Below are 17,358 nucleotides of genomic sequence, written 5' to 3' on the forward strand. Positions count from 1 at the left end.
TCTCACTCACTCTCTCTCTCTCTCTCACTCTCTCTCACTCTCTCTCTCTCTCACTCTCTCTCACTCTCTCTCTCTCACTCACACTCTCCCACTCTCTCTCTCCCTCTCCCCTCCCTTAAAGCTTTAATTTAAACCGACCTTATTGAACAGACATCTGATTAACGGTCCTAATGTCAACCTCATGTGGTTCACCATCAAATTCTGTTTGCTCATGCTCTTATCAAGCACCTTTGACTGTTTTATTATAACAATGGTGCTACATAGCTGCAAGTTATTTTATGGTGAAATATTATTCTTTCTTGATTATTACATGATTCGTTTGTTCTTTCAAAACACATCAATGGGTCATTCCCATCCTGACTCGCCACAACCTGTCCATTATATTGCAAGGAATGCTGTCCAACTGCTTGGATGAGTAAGGTGAATAACAAGGGTCTAGGATGGAGGAATTCAAAACTAAGGGGTATATTTTTAAGGAGAGTTTTTAAAAAGGACAAGGGGGCAACTTTTTTACACAGAGCGGATTGTGTGTGGAATGAACTGCCAGAGGAAGTAATCTAAAGAGTAAGAGTAAGTAATCTAAAAAAAAAGGAAGTGGTGGGATGCAGATACAGTTTGGTATGAGGAATATTGTGTCTCACAAACTTGATTGAGTTTTTTGAGGAAGTTGCCAAAAAGAGTAAAAATCACACAACACCAGGTTATAGTCCAACAGGTTTAGTTGGAAGCATTAGCTTTCGGAACACTAATCCTTCATCAGGTGGCTGCTCCAAAAGCTAGTGCTTCCAATTAAACCTGTTGGATTATAGCCTAGTGTTGTGTGATTTTTAACTTTGAACACCCCAGGCCAACACCGGCATCTCCAAATCATGACCAAAAAATTGATGAGGACAAAGCAATGGAAATTGTTTACTTGGACCTTAGTAAAGCCTTGGACAGGGTTCTGCATGGTAGACTAATTAGTAACGTTAAGTCTAAAGGGATTCAGGGTGAGCTTTCCAATTGGAGACATAATTGGCTTAACGGCTGGAGACAGAGTGTGGGGCTGGAGGGTTGCTTTCCAGACTAGAGACCGAAACAGGGTCTGTTTCCATGCTGTACGGCTCTATGATTACATCAAGGAGGATTGTGTTTTATTTAAGGATGGAAGAAATAGGTTACACTTGAATATCTTGTATATCCTCACAGATTTGGCAAGAAGTTTGCTTGAAACAATTTCTGAAGGAGTTGACTGTTTTCACTTGTGGAGAAACTCAAAATCAAATAGTCACATAGATCCAGAGACAATTCAGGAGAGACTACTTTATCCAGAGAATGATGACAATGTAGAACTCTACCATGGGGCTTGGCAGAGATCAGTAGTCCAGATGTGTTGAAGGAAAGCTGGATGAACGTATGAACTGAGGAAGAAATGGATATATTGATAGAGTAGGATGAAGTAGGAGGGGAAGCAGCATTGTAGAGATTATAACCACTGACTTAGACCTGTTGGCCAAATAGCTTGTTTCTGTGCTAAATTGTGTTCTTTTTTTGCCAGTTATACTGAGTTTATTGTTTATCACCGATACACAGCCACCAAATTAGATATTTCAGAGCTACTAAGCCATGTTATTCATTTTCAATACATGCCTTTAATCTCATGTTTGCACCCTCCATTTCTCGTTGGCTGGTGACCAAGTATCTCAAACATTTCTCACATCTGCTTTGTGTTTCTTTTTCCTGACTGGCAACTCATGAGTAAACTGCCTGCCACTGCAAACTAAGAAAAGTGAAATATTGTGGTGCTTCACATTGCTTCTGTTTTGTGGTGGTTGAGTGCCATTGTGTATGAGCGAGGCAAGTGGTTTGAAACCACAGATAAGGAAATGGGAAATATAACCACTAAAACAGGCTGATTCGGAATGTGGTGGGCTCCAAGTCCCACTGCAGAGAGAGAAGCACAGAATCCAGGCTGTCACTGGCGGTGCTGAAATGAGGGAACGTTGGCCTGTCAGAGGTGACATCTTTCAGATGAGAAATTAAACAGTAGCCCCCTCATTTGCATCTGAGAGGATTTGTGGCACTATTTTGAAGAAGTGCAATGCAGTTAACTGTGGAGTTATGGCTAATATATATCTGCAATGCAACATCACCATAGAGTTATACAGCATAGAAACAGAACCTTCAATTCATCCAGTCCATGCCAAACATAGTCCAGTTGCACCTGCCTGCCCCGGCCCAGATCCCTCCAAACCATTTCTGTTCATGTACTTATCTAAGTGTCTTTTATACATTATAATTGTGCTCACGTCCACCAGTTCCTCTGAAAGTTCATTCGATCCGCGAACCACCTTCTGTGTACAAAGGTTTGCCCCTGGTCATTTTAAAATCTCTCTCCTTCACCTTAAAATACACCCCCTAGTCTTGAAATCCCAATCCTAGGGAAAAGACACCAACCATTCACTTTATCTGTACCCTTCATGATTTAAGAAACCTCGATAAGGTCATCCCTCAACCTCATATGCTGCACTACCATTAAGAAACAGATCATTATCACATTGTTGTTTTGATGATCTGCTGCATACATGTTCAGCATTACAACAATGACTCCACCTCCAGAAGTGTTTGAATGACTATTCGTTGTATGTCTGATGGGGAAAGTTTGGGAAGCTTGCAGGTTTACTCAGTGAAGTTTGGAGAAGTGATCTCCCTGAAATATTCAAGTAGACTCCAGCTGAGCTTGGTATTATACAAGCTGAGAGGCTGATTTTCCTCCCACATACAAATCTTGATTTCGGGGAGGCAATTTCAAAACATGGGGTCTCCCATTTATCAAGTAAGAAAGCGTGTTGTTTCTGGGTGGATTCTTAGCTTTTGGAATTCTCTCTCACACTGCGGCCAAGTCAGACAAAGGCATCAAGGATTGTGAGGGACAGATAAAATGAAGTTACAGTCCTAATCAAATCAATCAGGACCTTTATTAAAGACTGGAAAAGGCTAGAAGGACTGGCTTACTCCTCCTGTTTCTTATGATTAAACACTTTGAGGCACCCTGAGATTGCAGAGTGCAGAAAGAGGCCATTCGGCCCATCGGGTCTGCACCGACCCTCCAAAGAGCAGTAAAAAAAATGACAAAATAAGCTTGACCAATTATTTCATTCAGTTTTTCAGTCATTAATTATGCAACCAGATGAGAATAAAGATCATTTCACACTTCGCAAGAGTTTCAGTTAGATCATTTCATCACTATCAATCGATAAAAGTCTGAAACACAGTGGGGATACTTGCGCTGCATGATCTGCAATAATTCAAGAAGGCAGCTCAATACCATCTTCTCGATAGCAGTTATGAATGGGGAATTAAAATTGACCCAGCCAGTGGTGTCCATATAACTATGAAAGAATTGAAACTAAGGACGGTCCACTCTCTTAAATCTATGTACTTTATTAATTTTCCTATTCAAATATTTACCTAGTAATTCTTGATTAAATGCAAATCTTTTGCTCCAAAATCTGAGCAGTTTGTAGTGTAGCCAGCAACTATTCACATTTTCACAGCGCATTTAGCAAAAAATATGTCCAAAAGGCACATCATTTTGAGTGCAACTCAAACAGAATATGACATCAAATTTCGGAAACAGCAGAGCTGTCAAAGAGGAAAAGTTTCAAGGAGCATCTTAAAAGGAAGAGTGAGATTTAATGAGGGAACCCTGTTGAAGGCATAGCTCCCACTGACTGATCAATGAAAATGCTTAAGAGGCCGGAACTGGAGAAAGATAGAGATGGCAGAGGGCTGTGGAAGTTGCAAAGATAAGGAGAGAAAAGTCTTGGAGGATCTAAAAATAAGTATGAGATTTTATTTTAGCGTGCTCAATCCTAATAGTATGATGTTCTAAAAGATCCGTGTCATTTTCTGGTTTCTTTAGTTATTCCGAAATCAGCGATTCCCTGCCTCTTACCAGCACACTGTGGAAACCCTTGTCAACTTGTTAATGCCACACATCACTCAGAAATACAAAGATAAGCCAGAGGAAGCTCGGAATGCGAATCACAGCCTTGCTGTCTTCATTAAGGTAAAAGTTGTCAGAGCTAACCCACTCTATCAATTCACAATTTCATGTTGGTGGAGGGATATTAAATATACAGCCACCTCGAGATTTTGAAAAGTAAAGTGAATTTTTATTGCACAAATGATCAAAAGCAATTGCTAATATATTTCATCGGTTTTTCACTCGCACAGCACATATAGTGGAAACCCAGTGAACAGAAGGTGAAATTTTGCTGATTAAACTTTTGCCAAATTGTCTTTCACCCTATTGTTTGTGGTATGTAGCTTTTTGTCACAGTTGTTCCCTGATGCAGCACCTGAGTCAATTCCAACTATCTATCTATCCAAAACATACTGTCTGAATATTCCACAACAATGGACTGTCCCTCAGATACAAACAGAAGGTGCAGGAAACACAGAGAAGGTCACATAGCATCTGGAGAAGGAAAAATGGGGTTAAGGCTGCAGCCTGATTTCTTTAGTCAGAATCTGTCATATTAATCAATTTCTCTTTCCCCAGAGGCTACAACATCCGCTGAGTGATTCCCGCAGTTTCTCCTCAGATTTCCAGCACCTTTTTTGCTCTCTTTTTAGTGAGGTCAATGTATGATAGCAGTGTGGTTATGTTGTTTGGGCACTACTGGTACAGAGAGATGAGTTCAACTGGGAAGTTTAAACTCGGTTACATAAATAAATCTTTAAAAAGCTCTGTATACTTGGATTATGTAACTACTGATTTGTTGTAAAAACACACCCAATACGTCAGTGCTGGGCTCCGTCATTTCAGAGGGCAGTGAAAAGTTGATCACCTTTCAGGGGCCACAGGGGGTGTGTCGGTGGAAGTATGGTCTGGAGTCATGTGTAGGCCAGACCAGGTGAGGACAGAAGATTTCCTTTCAGAATCCCTACAGTGTGGATGCAGGCCATTCGGCCCATCAAGTCCACATTGGACCTCTGAAGTGCATCCAACCTAGACTCACCCTATGCCTGTAACCCTGCATTTCCCTAGCATGCACATTCCTGGACATTGTGGGTGGGATGCTCTTCGGAGAGTCTATATGGACTGTGCGGACCCAGACCCACAATGTCCAGGGATGTGCAGGCGACATGGATTAGCCACAGGAACTGCAGGGTTACAGAGATGGGGTGAGTCTGGGTGGGATGCTCTTTGGAGGGCCTGTGTGGACTCAGACCCACAGTGACCAGGGCTGTGCAGGCTAGGTGGATTAGCCATGGGAAATGCAGGGTTACAGGGATGGGGTGAGTCTGGGTGGGATGCTCTTTGGAGGGCCTATGTGGACTTGATGGGCCAAATGGCCTGCTTCCATACATTTAGGGATTCTATGAAATCAACCAAGATAAACAAGGGGAGTGAAAATGGTCATCTTTTGGGCCTCTTCCTGAGTGATTGTATGTTTAGCTGTACCATATTAATGAATTAACCAGGGATCTCATATATGTCATATTGTGCATTACTCAGTCAATTTCAGCTAGGACTTTCTGTACTATTGGTCAGGCATGGGGCTGTGGCATGCGTTAATGACCGCAACAAAGGCGCCTGGTCAAGCAAAGTCATGACTTGAAAATTTTCATCCATATTTCTCAAACTTATTCTTCTAGACAACCCTTGGAGAATTTTGCACTCCCCAAGTTCTGACCTCTTGAGTGTTTCCTGATTTTAGTTATAGCTGCCTAGATCTCAGCCTCTGGAGGTTCTGCCCTTTGGCTGTCTGCCTTGTGACATTACTTTACTCCTCTCCTCAAGAACAAGCTCTTTGACCAAGATTTTTTTCCATCTGAACTAATATCTCCTCACGTTACTCAGTACTATACTTTGGTATTTCATTGTGTAAATATGCCACGTAAATACGAGTTGTGGCATAGAGAAGCTGGAGCAAGAAAAGTGACCATGTTAGAACCATCATCTGATCAATTATTTGGGTGTGTATTGTTTGTGTCACACCAATACTCTACATTTTGATAATCTTTTGACAGTACGTTAATGGAGAAGGGTGTGTGGTCAGCAAAGGAACTGTAGAGATTCTGAATGGGTATATGAATCGGAAGGGTTTGGAGAGATATGGGCCGGGTGCTGGCAGAGGGGACTAGATTGGGTTGGGATATCTGGTCGGCATGGATGGGTTGGACCGAAGGGTCTGTTTCCGTGCTGTACATCTCAATGACTCTATGATACCCAGAGGCCATTATTTGTCTTCTCCACATTTATAATTTACAGAGATGCTTCTCGTTGATGGACAGAGGATTTGTCTTCAAACAAATCAACAATTACATGAAGTGGTTCAGTCCAGGAAATCCAAAGGTCGAAGTAATTTTCCTTTGCTCATTTTTGCAGTACAGCAAACTTTCTATTAACCAGCACCTATGGGACCGGGAGTGTACTGTATAATCAAATCTTCCAGTTGATCAAGAGGTTCACATAATCAATGTTAAAACCACACACAAAGTAATGCAGGACACATACACATCACTGTTATACTCTATTTGCAGCATAAGTCACTTAAATAATGAGGAGAAAGTGAGGGCTGCAGATGCTGGAGATCAGAGCTGAAAATGTGTTGCTGGAAAAGCGCAGCAGGACAGGCACCATCCAAGGAACAGGAGAATCGACGTTTCGGGCATAACATGCAGGTCCTTGGACTCCTCCATCGCCAGACCATGGCAACACGACGGTTGGAGGAAGAGCGCCTCATCTTCTGCCTGGGAACCCTCCAACCACAAGGGATGAACTCAGATTTCTCCAGTTTCCTCATTTCCCCTCCCCCCACCTTGTCTCGGTCAAATCCCTCGAACTCAGCACCGCCTTCCTAACCTGCATTCATCTTCCTGACCTCTCCGCCCACACCACACTCCGGCCTGTCACCCTCACCTTGACCTCCCTCCACCCATCGCATTTCCAAAGCCCCTCCCCCAAGTCCCTCCTCCCTACCTTTTATCTTAGCCTGCTGGACACACTTTCCTCATTCCTGAAGAAGGGCTTATGCCCGAAACGTCGATTCTCCTGTTCCTTGGATGCTGCCTGACCTGCTGCGCTTTTCCAGCAACACATTTTCAACTTAAATAATGACACAACTTTTGTCTTAAATAAAGCTTACTGGCAAACAGCATTGTCACATGCTCTCTCAACTGACTACTCAGACATTATAGAGATCATGATAATACAGTAAACTTTCAGTATTTGAGGTACATAATTTTTTGTTGGTTTATGGAGTGTGCCAATTCATAAGGTGCTGATTAAAGTAAGATTTGCTGTCGTTCTTAAATTTCTGCTTGCGTCCTGAGAATCCAAGTCCTGCTGGCATTGATAATGGAACAGTTGAATATAATTTTTAAATAATTATATTATGGCTTTAAGACTGTAAGATATAGGAGCAGGAGGAGGCTATTCAGCCCTTTGAGCCTGTCTGCTGTTTAACAAGACGATGGTTGATGTGATTGTGGCTTCCACTCCACTTTCCATCATAACCAGTGAAACGTCTGTCTTGCTCAGCCTTGAGTACATAAAGGGTCCAACCTTTACCTGAGAATTTTCAGAGAAAAGGAATTCTTCCTCCTCTCTGTCTAGAATGGGAGATTAGATTCCCTCCAGTATGGAAAGAGGCCCTTCAGCCCAACAAGTCCATACCGACCCTCTGAAAGGTAACCCACAGATCCATTCCTCTGCCTATATATACCCCTGACTAATGCGCCGAACACTATGGGCAATTTAGCATGGCCAATTCACCCTAACCGGCACATCTTTGGGCTGTGGGAGGAAACCGGAGCACCCAGAGGCAACCCACACAGACACGGGGAGAATGTGCAAACTCCACACAGCCAGTTGCCTGAGGTGGGAATCGAATCCAGGTCCCTGGCGCTGTGAGGCAGCAGTGCTAACCACTGAGCCACTGTGCTGAGACTGTGTATCTTTAAACCCCATGTTTCCTCGTTCTCACTTCCCACTGGAAATGAAATATTCCCCCAGCGTCGACTCTGTCAAGTCGCCTCAGAAGTTTATATGCTTTAACAAGCTCAACCATCCATTCAGCATAGGCCCTAGCTGTTCAGCCTTTCTGTATTGGACAGTCAAAGATTGCGTGTTCAATATATTCAACAATTTACAGTTCAGAGCTGGAGTAAAGTATGAATTTATAAAGTGACTTGCTCTCATTATAAGAATAAAAGTGCTGGATGCGAAGTGTTCAGTATGCAGTTTCAGAAAGCAGTTGACTCATTTCTGATTTGTGACTGAATTGTTTCATTTTAGACTCTGTTTGAGCTGAAGTTTGAATTTCTGCGAGTTATCTGCAACCACGAACATTATATACCATTAAACCTGCCTATGCCATTTGGAAAAGGCAGAGTTCCCAGATATCAAGGTAATTTAGAGAATAAGTCCAAATTATAGTGTGCATTTCTAGTTGCAGCAATACTGAAGAGCTTTGATTTTTTTTTTAATTTAATTTTTAATTTGACTTGCTTTTTCGAAAAGTGCCCATTGCTAACGATTGCTTCATTCTTCTTGTGGTCTTTCTCCTCCCCACTTTGTTTCTCTCTTTTGTTAATCAGCATTTCTTTCACCAACTGTGGAGTCATGTACTGCTCCTGTAGGTAGGTACATGGGATATCGTGCTTGTCTTTTACAGAGACTGTGTACTCAGCCAGGAAGCAAATTACACTCTTAAATCTCTCTCACAAATGGTTTGTTCTGTCAAGTTCCTTCCCGAGATTGGGAAAGTAAAATGTGCAATTTTACTTATAAATTGCATGATTGATAATCAAGCTTGAGTATCACTGAGAAAAGGCATTCTGTCTTATACTCATCAGAACAATTTGCAAGAAATGCCAAAGTAGAGCGAAGGTATTATTTGTACTGTATGAGAGGAGGTATTGTTGGCAAGTGGTGTTTGCCATTAACTAGATGCAACCATCAAATCAAAAAGCTGTGCTGTCTCACGAGTTAATGAATAATATGGTAAATGAATATCAGCACCAGTGTGATGCTGGGGACGTATGCTGTATATGTCAAAGGCTGGCAGGAGGTCATTATCAAACAGTATATCCCTTCAGCTGTTCGCAAAAGCAAGGTATTAACTGTATCCGCACTTAGAAAATTGCAATGCAGTGTCCATCATGAGAGGTGATTCACAACTGGACAACATGTGCTGAATATACCCCTACTGAAGAATCACACTGATAACCAATTTCAGATTGGCAGTTGTGCTTGCATTGTGGTGCACAAACATGAACTGGAAACCACACAGACACAAAGAACATGTACACGTACTGTACCTGATTCAACTCAACAAAATTAGGGACAAATATTCTTTGCTCAAGGCAGTGCCCTGAAAAATGAACCAATCAGAGTCAACCTCCTTGGTTTAAAATTTAAACAAGGTTTGGCAGTTATCTGTCAGTCATCCAAACACCTCATCCACTATGTCCATTGCTCTCGATGTGGTCTCCTCTACATAAGGGAGACAGGATGCTAACTTGCGGACTGTTTCAGGGAACGTCTCTGGGATACGGGCACCAAACAACCCCACTGCCCTGTGGCCAACCACTTCAACAGTCACTCCCACTCTGCTAAGGACATGCAAGTCCTGGGCCGCCTCCAGTATCAAATCCAAGCCACCCGATGCCTAGAGGAAGAACATCTCACCTTTCCCCTTGGGACCCTCCAACCACATGGCGTTAAAGTCATTTTTGCCAGTTTCCTCATCTCCCATTCCCTCCCCATCTCATCCCAGATCCAACCCTCTAACTCTGCATCACCCTCTTGAACTGTCCTACCTGTTCATCTTCCTTCCTATCTATCTGCTCCACCTTCCACTCCCATCTATCACCATCACTTCCCCACACCTGCATCTACCTATCGCCTTCCCAGTCACCTTCCGCCAGCCCCATCCCACTCTCCTATTTATCTCTCAGCCCCCTTCCATCCCCACCACCTCTCCCCACATTGCAGATCAAGGGCCTATGCCTGAAACGTCAATTCTGCTCCTCAGATGCTGCCTGACATGCTGTGCTTTTCCAGCACCATATGTCTCGACAATCATCATTAACCGGCACATGCTGTTCGCACAACCTCTACCAATCCAAATCCACTTGCCAACTAGTCAGCACTCTCCCGCTATGTGGTATGAACATTGTTTCCCTTTTACTTTGGTATTTCCTATGTGTTTTCCAGATGAGTGCAAGACAAAACCCTTCAACAAAATATCTTTTCTCTGCAATACTCAAGTTCTGTACTACTAAATGAGTTTTTATTATATGAAGCATTAGTTCACAATTCAACAAATTTCCATCCACATTGATGATTTTTCTTGCTGAGGTCCCATAAGCTTAACAGTTCCAAATGAACAGATGCCCAGTAACTCTTTGCTGAGTGTTTACCTTCTCACAGTAGTTCATGTACTTAAACTTTTTAGTTAAATTAGTGTAGTTTAGTGATTATTTTGTTTTCTTATCTACCTGGGAAATACCAATCTTAACTGGGATTAAAGGGGCAAAATAAGTATTATAGAATGGTTACAGCTGTTTCAGCTCTTGGCGAGAGTGACTCGGTTTGTCCCAATGCATGGTCCTTCTGTAGCCCTCCAGTTTTTTTTCTCTTCAGTATAACTACACAAATCATTAAAAGTGGTGTTGTGGGTGAACAGGACTAAATCAAAAGAAGCCATGTGCTAGGGCATATGTCTAGGCTGATAGAATTAGGAAATAGCGAATGTTTGCTGAACTTTACTTAATTTTAGTTGGACTAGATTTAGATTAAGGTGTACAATTGTGTTGACCACATTATTAAAGTCATACAGGTACAGTTGGCGATCTCAAATAAACTTTGAAGATGATACCAAAGTTTGTATCCATCAGGAGAGGGTGAAGAGGCTGTGATTGTTTTCTTTTGAAAAAGGGATGCCCTAATCAAGGTCTTTAAAACGATAAAATGTTTCGATAGACTAGACACAGAGTATTCTCGCTACTTTAAATTTTAATGGGATGTGGATATCCCTGGTATTACCAGCTTTATTGCTCGCCCCAATTGCCCCTGGGCCTGAGGGGCCATTTCAGAGGGCAGGTAGGAATGAACCGCAGTGCTGTGGATCTGGACTCACATGCAGGTCAGACCTGAGGACAATGGCAGATTTCCTTCCCTAAAGTGAATCAAATAGGGTTTCATGAGAATCAATGATACCGTTATCATTCCTGAGCAAGGTTTGGTTTCAGATTATTTTTTGTTAATTGAATGTTATTAATTATTTAAATTTATATTCCACCAGCTGCCCCAAAATGGGATTTGAACTCATGCACCCCATTGGCTGGATCTCTGGTCACCGGTCCAGTGACCAAACAAATATGGCCATCTTTCCTCAGCTCCCCCTTATGAGGAAGAGCAAAATTACCAGCTGCCAGTATAAGATAGTCACTAGTAGGGAATTCAGGAGAAATGTCTTTGTCCAGTGAGTGGTGAGAATGTGCAACACTCTACCACAGAGAATGTTGGAGGTGAATAGTTTAGGGGAAGGTGGATAAACATGAGAGAGAATGGAGTAGAAGGCTTTGTGGGCAGGAGGAGGGAGGAGGCAATAAATGGAGCATTAGTGTTGGCAAGGACTCTTGAAACCAGTCATTTTCTGTGCTCAGTGATCTGTTTAATGCTATGTTAAAATGTTAATTATATATTTTAATCTGCCACAAGTATTTTCTGAAACACAATTTGATTGGGCACGAACATTGTGGGAAGGTTAAACGATGACGAATGAAAGGATATTTCTGGAACTTGGATTTGATAACTCATGGGATTTCAAACAGAAAACTACACCCAAATGTGGAGGAGGTGGGAAAAACAAAGCTTCCTGGCAGTTGGGGATAATAAACGATTACTCATTCGATCTCATTGTAATAAGTACAGTTATTTGCATTTGTGTATTTGTGTGTGTGCTTTTATTTTGTGTGTGTGCTTTAGAGTACTGTGAACATTTGCAGCACAATTCTTCTTAATTTAACGGGGATTAGAAATTAAGAATTGGTTCTTCAGTTACTTTTGGTGGTCGCAAAAGAAACGTTCTCAAATGTATAAGGCCCAAGCCCTGGGTCTTTTGTCCTCAACCTCCCTGCTTTAAAGGCTTTTGGAGTCATTGTCCCAGTGTAGACCTGAGATACTCAAGGGACCTTAAACATCCAGACGTGCTCCAGGTCAGATGTGATGGGGGTTTGCAAAATGACTCCTCAACCTCAAACTGGGAATAACCCATCTCAGGGGTCTTCTCAGGACCTTAACGATCCTGTCATTGGTCACTGAACAAGCCCGTCTCATGGTGCTCTGTCTTCTCACATCAGTTGGAAAACCAACACAGACTTTTCACTGTGCCATTGTTGAAAGCTTCTGGTCTGCTACTCGCTCCTTTAAACTGGATTGTTCGATTTTATGTACTTTTTGGATATGCCTCTATGATTTTCTTCTGGCTTTCAGGTTTGCCAGCTCTGATTGGATGATAGCTTGCCCTCTGTAATCGCTCCACACCTATTTTCCAGTCATTGGCTCTCCAGATTGTCCATCACAACAGTTCACTGGCTTCCCAGCCAATTGGAGAACCAACAAGACCCTTTGTTGATCAGCTGACTGATTCTTGACTGTCAGTCAAACAGACTTCTCCCTCACCCTCACCAACGTTATTTAGATTTACTTAGATTACTTACGGTGTGGAAACAGGCCCTTCGGCCCAACCAGTCCACACCGATCCTCCAAAGAGTAACCCACCCAGAACCATTTCCCTCTGACTAATGCACCTAACACTATGGGCAATTTAGCATGGCCAATTCACCTGACCGGCACATCTTTGGACTGTGGGAGGAAATCGGAGCACCTGGAGGAAACCAATGCAGACACTACTGTACATAATAACCTAAAGTACTGAACAGGAAGTGGAATTTTCCTTCATGGCCCTGTTTTCTTGGGTTTTTGCTTGCAGCAGTGGGCTGGAGATTTATCTTAAATAACAGAAGAGTCTAGGCCAACCCTGAAGAATTGGCATCTCCAGATCTCCTCAAATGTTTGAACTCAGATCCACATAATTAGAATTTGGATCAGTGACCATGCACATGGGCTCCTCATCTTTGTTAGGAATATAGAGGCAGGACTAAGCCATTCAGTCCCTGCCTGGCTGTTCGATTCAATCCAAACTGATCATCCACTTCAACTCCTTTTGACCACACTCTCCTTGTATCCTTTTAATCACTGGCATTTATAAATCTGTCAATCTCTATTTAAACATATTTTAATAACTTGGCTTTCATAGATCCTGCTGTAGAGAATTCCAAAAATTTGTAACATTTGGAGTGAAAGCTAAGAGAAAAAAATAAAACATTTTGTACCATTACATATCTTTCCTTCCCTTGTTCCAAAGTAACTGGACTATTTGGATTTCAGAAGAAATCTGACTGATCTTGTTTAAACTAAGTCATTTGTAGCTTGACCGTTTTTGCTGCATTTTGTTTTCCTAGGGGGATTTATTTTTCTGAAAGATAGTCATCCAATTATGAAGCAAAGTGGGGAGGGTGAATAAGATGAAAACTGCAGATAAGAGGAATCCTTGTTATTATCTTTGTCCCTTCGTCCTGGCTCCTGACGCAACTGTCAGTTTAAATAGAAGTGTCTCACAAAATGTGGTCCCCAGTGCCCTGCTGATTAAACAAGGTGCCTGGAAGACACCTTGTCATGGCAGCCACCCTCTGAATGTTGTCAAGTGCCTGGAGATGTGCACACTTCAGTGCTGAACCAGAGCTCCTACTTAAAGTGTGACACAACACCTTTTCGTGCAGAGGTTGGAAGACCTAGATTTTGAAATCTGTCAGGAATGTTCAGTACTGACAAAGGATTTATATACGTTTGTTAGGTTCCCATGCAAGAATATGGGAAAGTGCTGGGATGTGTACTGTACCTAGTGTGTTCTTGACCCAGTTTTCACGCATGGCTCCTTTCTGCTTTGGTGTGATTTACATCGCCCTTGTCACGTGATTTTAGCCATTCCCTCAGAGCTGGTTGCTTTTTGTTGTGTGCGCTTTATTTGGGTCTGATTTGCAGTGCTTATTACCATAGAGTGGCTTGATATGCCTGGAAAAAAGAACCACTTTGCATCTATGTTTGGACAATGCAAGTATTTTTCTGCATGTGTTTGAGACGCCTGTGTTTTGGCTTTACGAAGTACGGCGTGTGTTTCATATAGTTTCAATATGTACACCAGAGTCATTGAATGACGTGCTCCCTCCTTTGCAAGTGCTTCTGTACGTCATGGACAAAAAAAAGCCCTTGCATAGGAGAACATCAAACTGTTTAGTGACAGAACAAGATCCCTTATTTGACTCCTCTCTGTACAAGGTGAAGGAAACACCAAGATCTTTATAGATCTCTAGTCACGCATATGATTCTGTGATCTTTTCCAGCAGATTCAATTTGCATCTTGAACACCAACATTTAGTGATTTCAGAAGGGAATTGGACAGGCCATACATAGAGCACAGAACAGACGTATTTAAGGAAAATAAAGGTTCGGGATTACAGACCTAGAGCAGGGCAATGTGATTTGATTGGCTTGTTCTACATAAAACCAACAGGGCCTTGATGGGCTGAATGGCCTCCTCTGCTGTTATGATTCTATGAATCTAGGTTTATGCAGTTCCCTGGTCCTACCTTAATGTAGTGGATACTTTCCTGTTCTCCCTTGCTTCCTGATATTAACTCATGTTGCCTTGAATTTGGACGGTGGTGGGAATTTTTAATTCCGCTTTTGGTACATACCTTTCACTGAGCTGTCATACCGTGGCCACACAGATGAGAAAATGTCACCTCTAACGGTCACACATGCAGAAGCTGTCTTTGAAATGAAATCTTAAACCCCTATATGGCATGATCAAACCCCTTTAGTGTCAAAGAATGGTAGAGAACCCAAAGGATAATGAATGTGTTACTCTGCGTGAACCTATCACTCAGGGGTCAGTTAGCTGCACAGTTGTGTTATGACACAGAGTGAGGCCAACAGCCTGGGGTCGATTCTGCACTGGCTGAGGTTACCATGAACGATTCTCCTCCTCAACCCCCTCTCTCCTCGCGTGAGGCGAGGTGACCCTCAGGTCAAACCACCACCAGTTGTCTTCCTAATGAGAAAGCAGCCCTGTGATCTGGTAAAACTACAATGAATTTACTTTTGCCATGTACTACTCTGTGTATGTACTTCTCCTTCTGTCCTTCAGCAGCCCCATCCCTGGGTCACCTTTCTTCTTGTCCTCTATTCCATCATCACTCTCTCAACCATTTTATACCTGCTGTCAGAGATACAACGAAGGCTTCGTCGGCCCTCAATTTAAGGGTCAAAGATTCCACTGCCTCTGTCTTGGACGAGTTTTTGGGGTGGAGTTGTTCCCACTGCCCTGGATCAGTATTTATCGCCCATCAATGTCACTAAAACAGATCAGCAGGCTGTGATTAGATTTTGTTTGTGAGATCTTGCTATATATCGCTTCACCTCAGAAACACTTTGTTAACTCTGAAACGCTTTGGAACATTCCAAGGTGGTGAAAGGATCTGTAGAAATACAAGTTTGTTCAATTTTATTTTGAAAGGAAAATTCTTCAGCATTTCCTTTATTCTTTACCTTCCTTCCCCTACTTCTTCCATCCCTCCTGCCTCTCTCCATCCTCACACTTCTTTCCCATATGCCTCCCTTCCCTCCCACTCCCCTGCTTCCTGCCCCTCCTTCCCTCCATCTCTTCCCTGTCTTCCACCTCCTGTTCCTCATCTCCCACCTCAACCATCTCCGTCTCTCCCCACAACCACTAGACCATCTTCCACCAATCCTGCCTCTTCCCCCACTTGTCCCACCCCATTGCATTTCTCACTCCTGCCTTTGTCCAATCCCACATTGATTTTTTATCACCCCATGTTATTAACTTATTATTTATTTTGTTCTGTATTTTAACAAACCAATTATTGCCACATTTTTGAACATTTTGGTCACCACAAATTGCCTTCTATTTATTTTCGGGCATAGACTGGGATTGGCATAGACTGGGATTGGCATAGTGTTAATGGCTTGGATGGAGATGAATTTGTTTAGGGTGTTCAAGAAAGTTTTCTTACTCAATATGTGGATGTACCTACTGGAGGAGCAAATCTTGACCTTCTCTTGGAAAATAAGGCAGGGCAGGTGATTGAAGTGTTAGTGGGTGAGCAGTTTGGGGCAAGTGATTCTAGTAGTTTTAAAATAGTTATGGAAAAGGATAGACCTGATCCAAAAGTTAAACTTCTAAATTGGAGTAAGGCCAAATTTGATGGTATTAGGCAAGAACTTTCAAAGGTTCAATGTGGGAGGCTGTTTGCAGGTAAAAAGGGACATATGAAAGTGGGAGGCCTTCAAAAATAAGAGTCCGAAGATGGTGTGTACCTGTTACTGAGAAGTGTAAGGCAGTAGGTGTGGGGAATGCTGGATGTCTAGATAAATTGAGGCTCTCGCCAAGGAAGAAAATGCAGGCATATGTCAGATATACTCAGCTGGGTTCAAAGGAATCCCTTTGAAAGTAGAAGGGCAGTACTTAAGAGGGAAATCAGGAGGGCAAAAAGGGGACATGAGAGAGCTTTGGCAGATAAATTTAAGGTTAATCCAAAGAGATTTTACAAGTACATTAAGAGCAATTAAGGAGAGTACGGGATCCCCTAAAGATCAACAAGGTTGTCTATGTGTGGAACCACAGCTGATGGGTGAGATACGAAACGAATATTTCATGTCAGTAGTTACTGTGGAGAAGGAGATGGAAGCTTGAGAACTTGGGGAAATAAATAGCAATGTCTTGAAAGGTGTCCATGTTACAGAAGAGGAGGTTCTGGAGGTCTCAAAATGCATAGAGTTAGATAATCCCTGGGACCTGAGAGCTTTATGGGAAGTTTGGGGAGATATTGCCGGGCCCTTTGCTAAGATATCATCAACTGCTACTGATGAGATGCCAGAAGACTGGAATGTGGCTAATGTGGTCCCATTCTTTAAGAAACATGGTAAGAAAAAGCCAGTGAATTATAGAGCAGTGAGCCTGATGTCAGTGGTGTTTAAGTTGTTGGAGTAGATTTAAATGCATTTCAAAAGGCATAGACGTTAAGGGATAGTCAACATGGTTTTGTGCTAGGAAATTATGTCTCACTAAATTGATTTGAGTTTTTTTAAGAGGTGATAAAGAAGATTGATGAAGGCAGAGCGATGGATGTATGGACTTCAGCAAAGTGTTTGAGATTTCTTATCGTAGACTGGTTAGCAAGGTTAGATCCTGTGGAATCCATGAGGAGCTAACC

The 17,358-nt window shown here is 42.4% G+C and overlaps 1 protein-coding gene across 14 annotated transcripts in view; it reads left to right on the forward strand.

Moving 5' to 3' along the window:
- The window catches only part of dock9b (dedicator of cytokinesis 9b), a 332,554-nt gene that overhangs the window by 233,085 nt on the left and 82,111 nt on the right, over positions 1-17,358 (forward strand). For 8 of the 14 annotated variants that reach the window (XM_043691311.1, XM_043691315.1, XM_043691313.1 and 5 more), the window contains exons 28-31: positions 3,905-4,051; positions 6,263-6,346; positions 8,291-8,402; positions 8,593-8,634. In XM_043691311.1, coding sequence (XP_043547246.1) covers positions 3,905-4,051; positions 6,263-6,346; positions 8,291-8,402; positions 8,593-8,634 — 385 coding nt within the window. The remainder of the gene's footprint in view (positions 1-3,904; positions 4,052-6,262; positions 6,347-8,290; positions 8,403-8,592; positions 8,635-17,358) is intronic. The other 6 variants (XM_043691316.1, XM_043691321.1, XM_043691319.1 and 3 more) reach the window with 1 other exon arrangement.

Source organism: Chiloscyllium plagiosum, chromosome 6 (assembly GCF_004010195.1).
Source record: "Chiloscyllium plagiosum isolate BGI_BamShark_2017 chromosome 6, ASM401019v2, whole genome shotgun sequence".
Classification (NCBI taxonomy): domain Eukaryota; kingdom Metazoa; phylum Chordata; class Chondrichthyes; order Orectolobiformes; family Hemiscylliidae; genus Chiloscyllium; species Chiloscyllium plagiosum.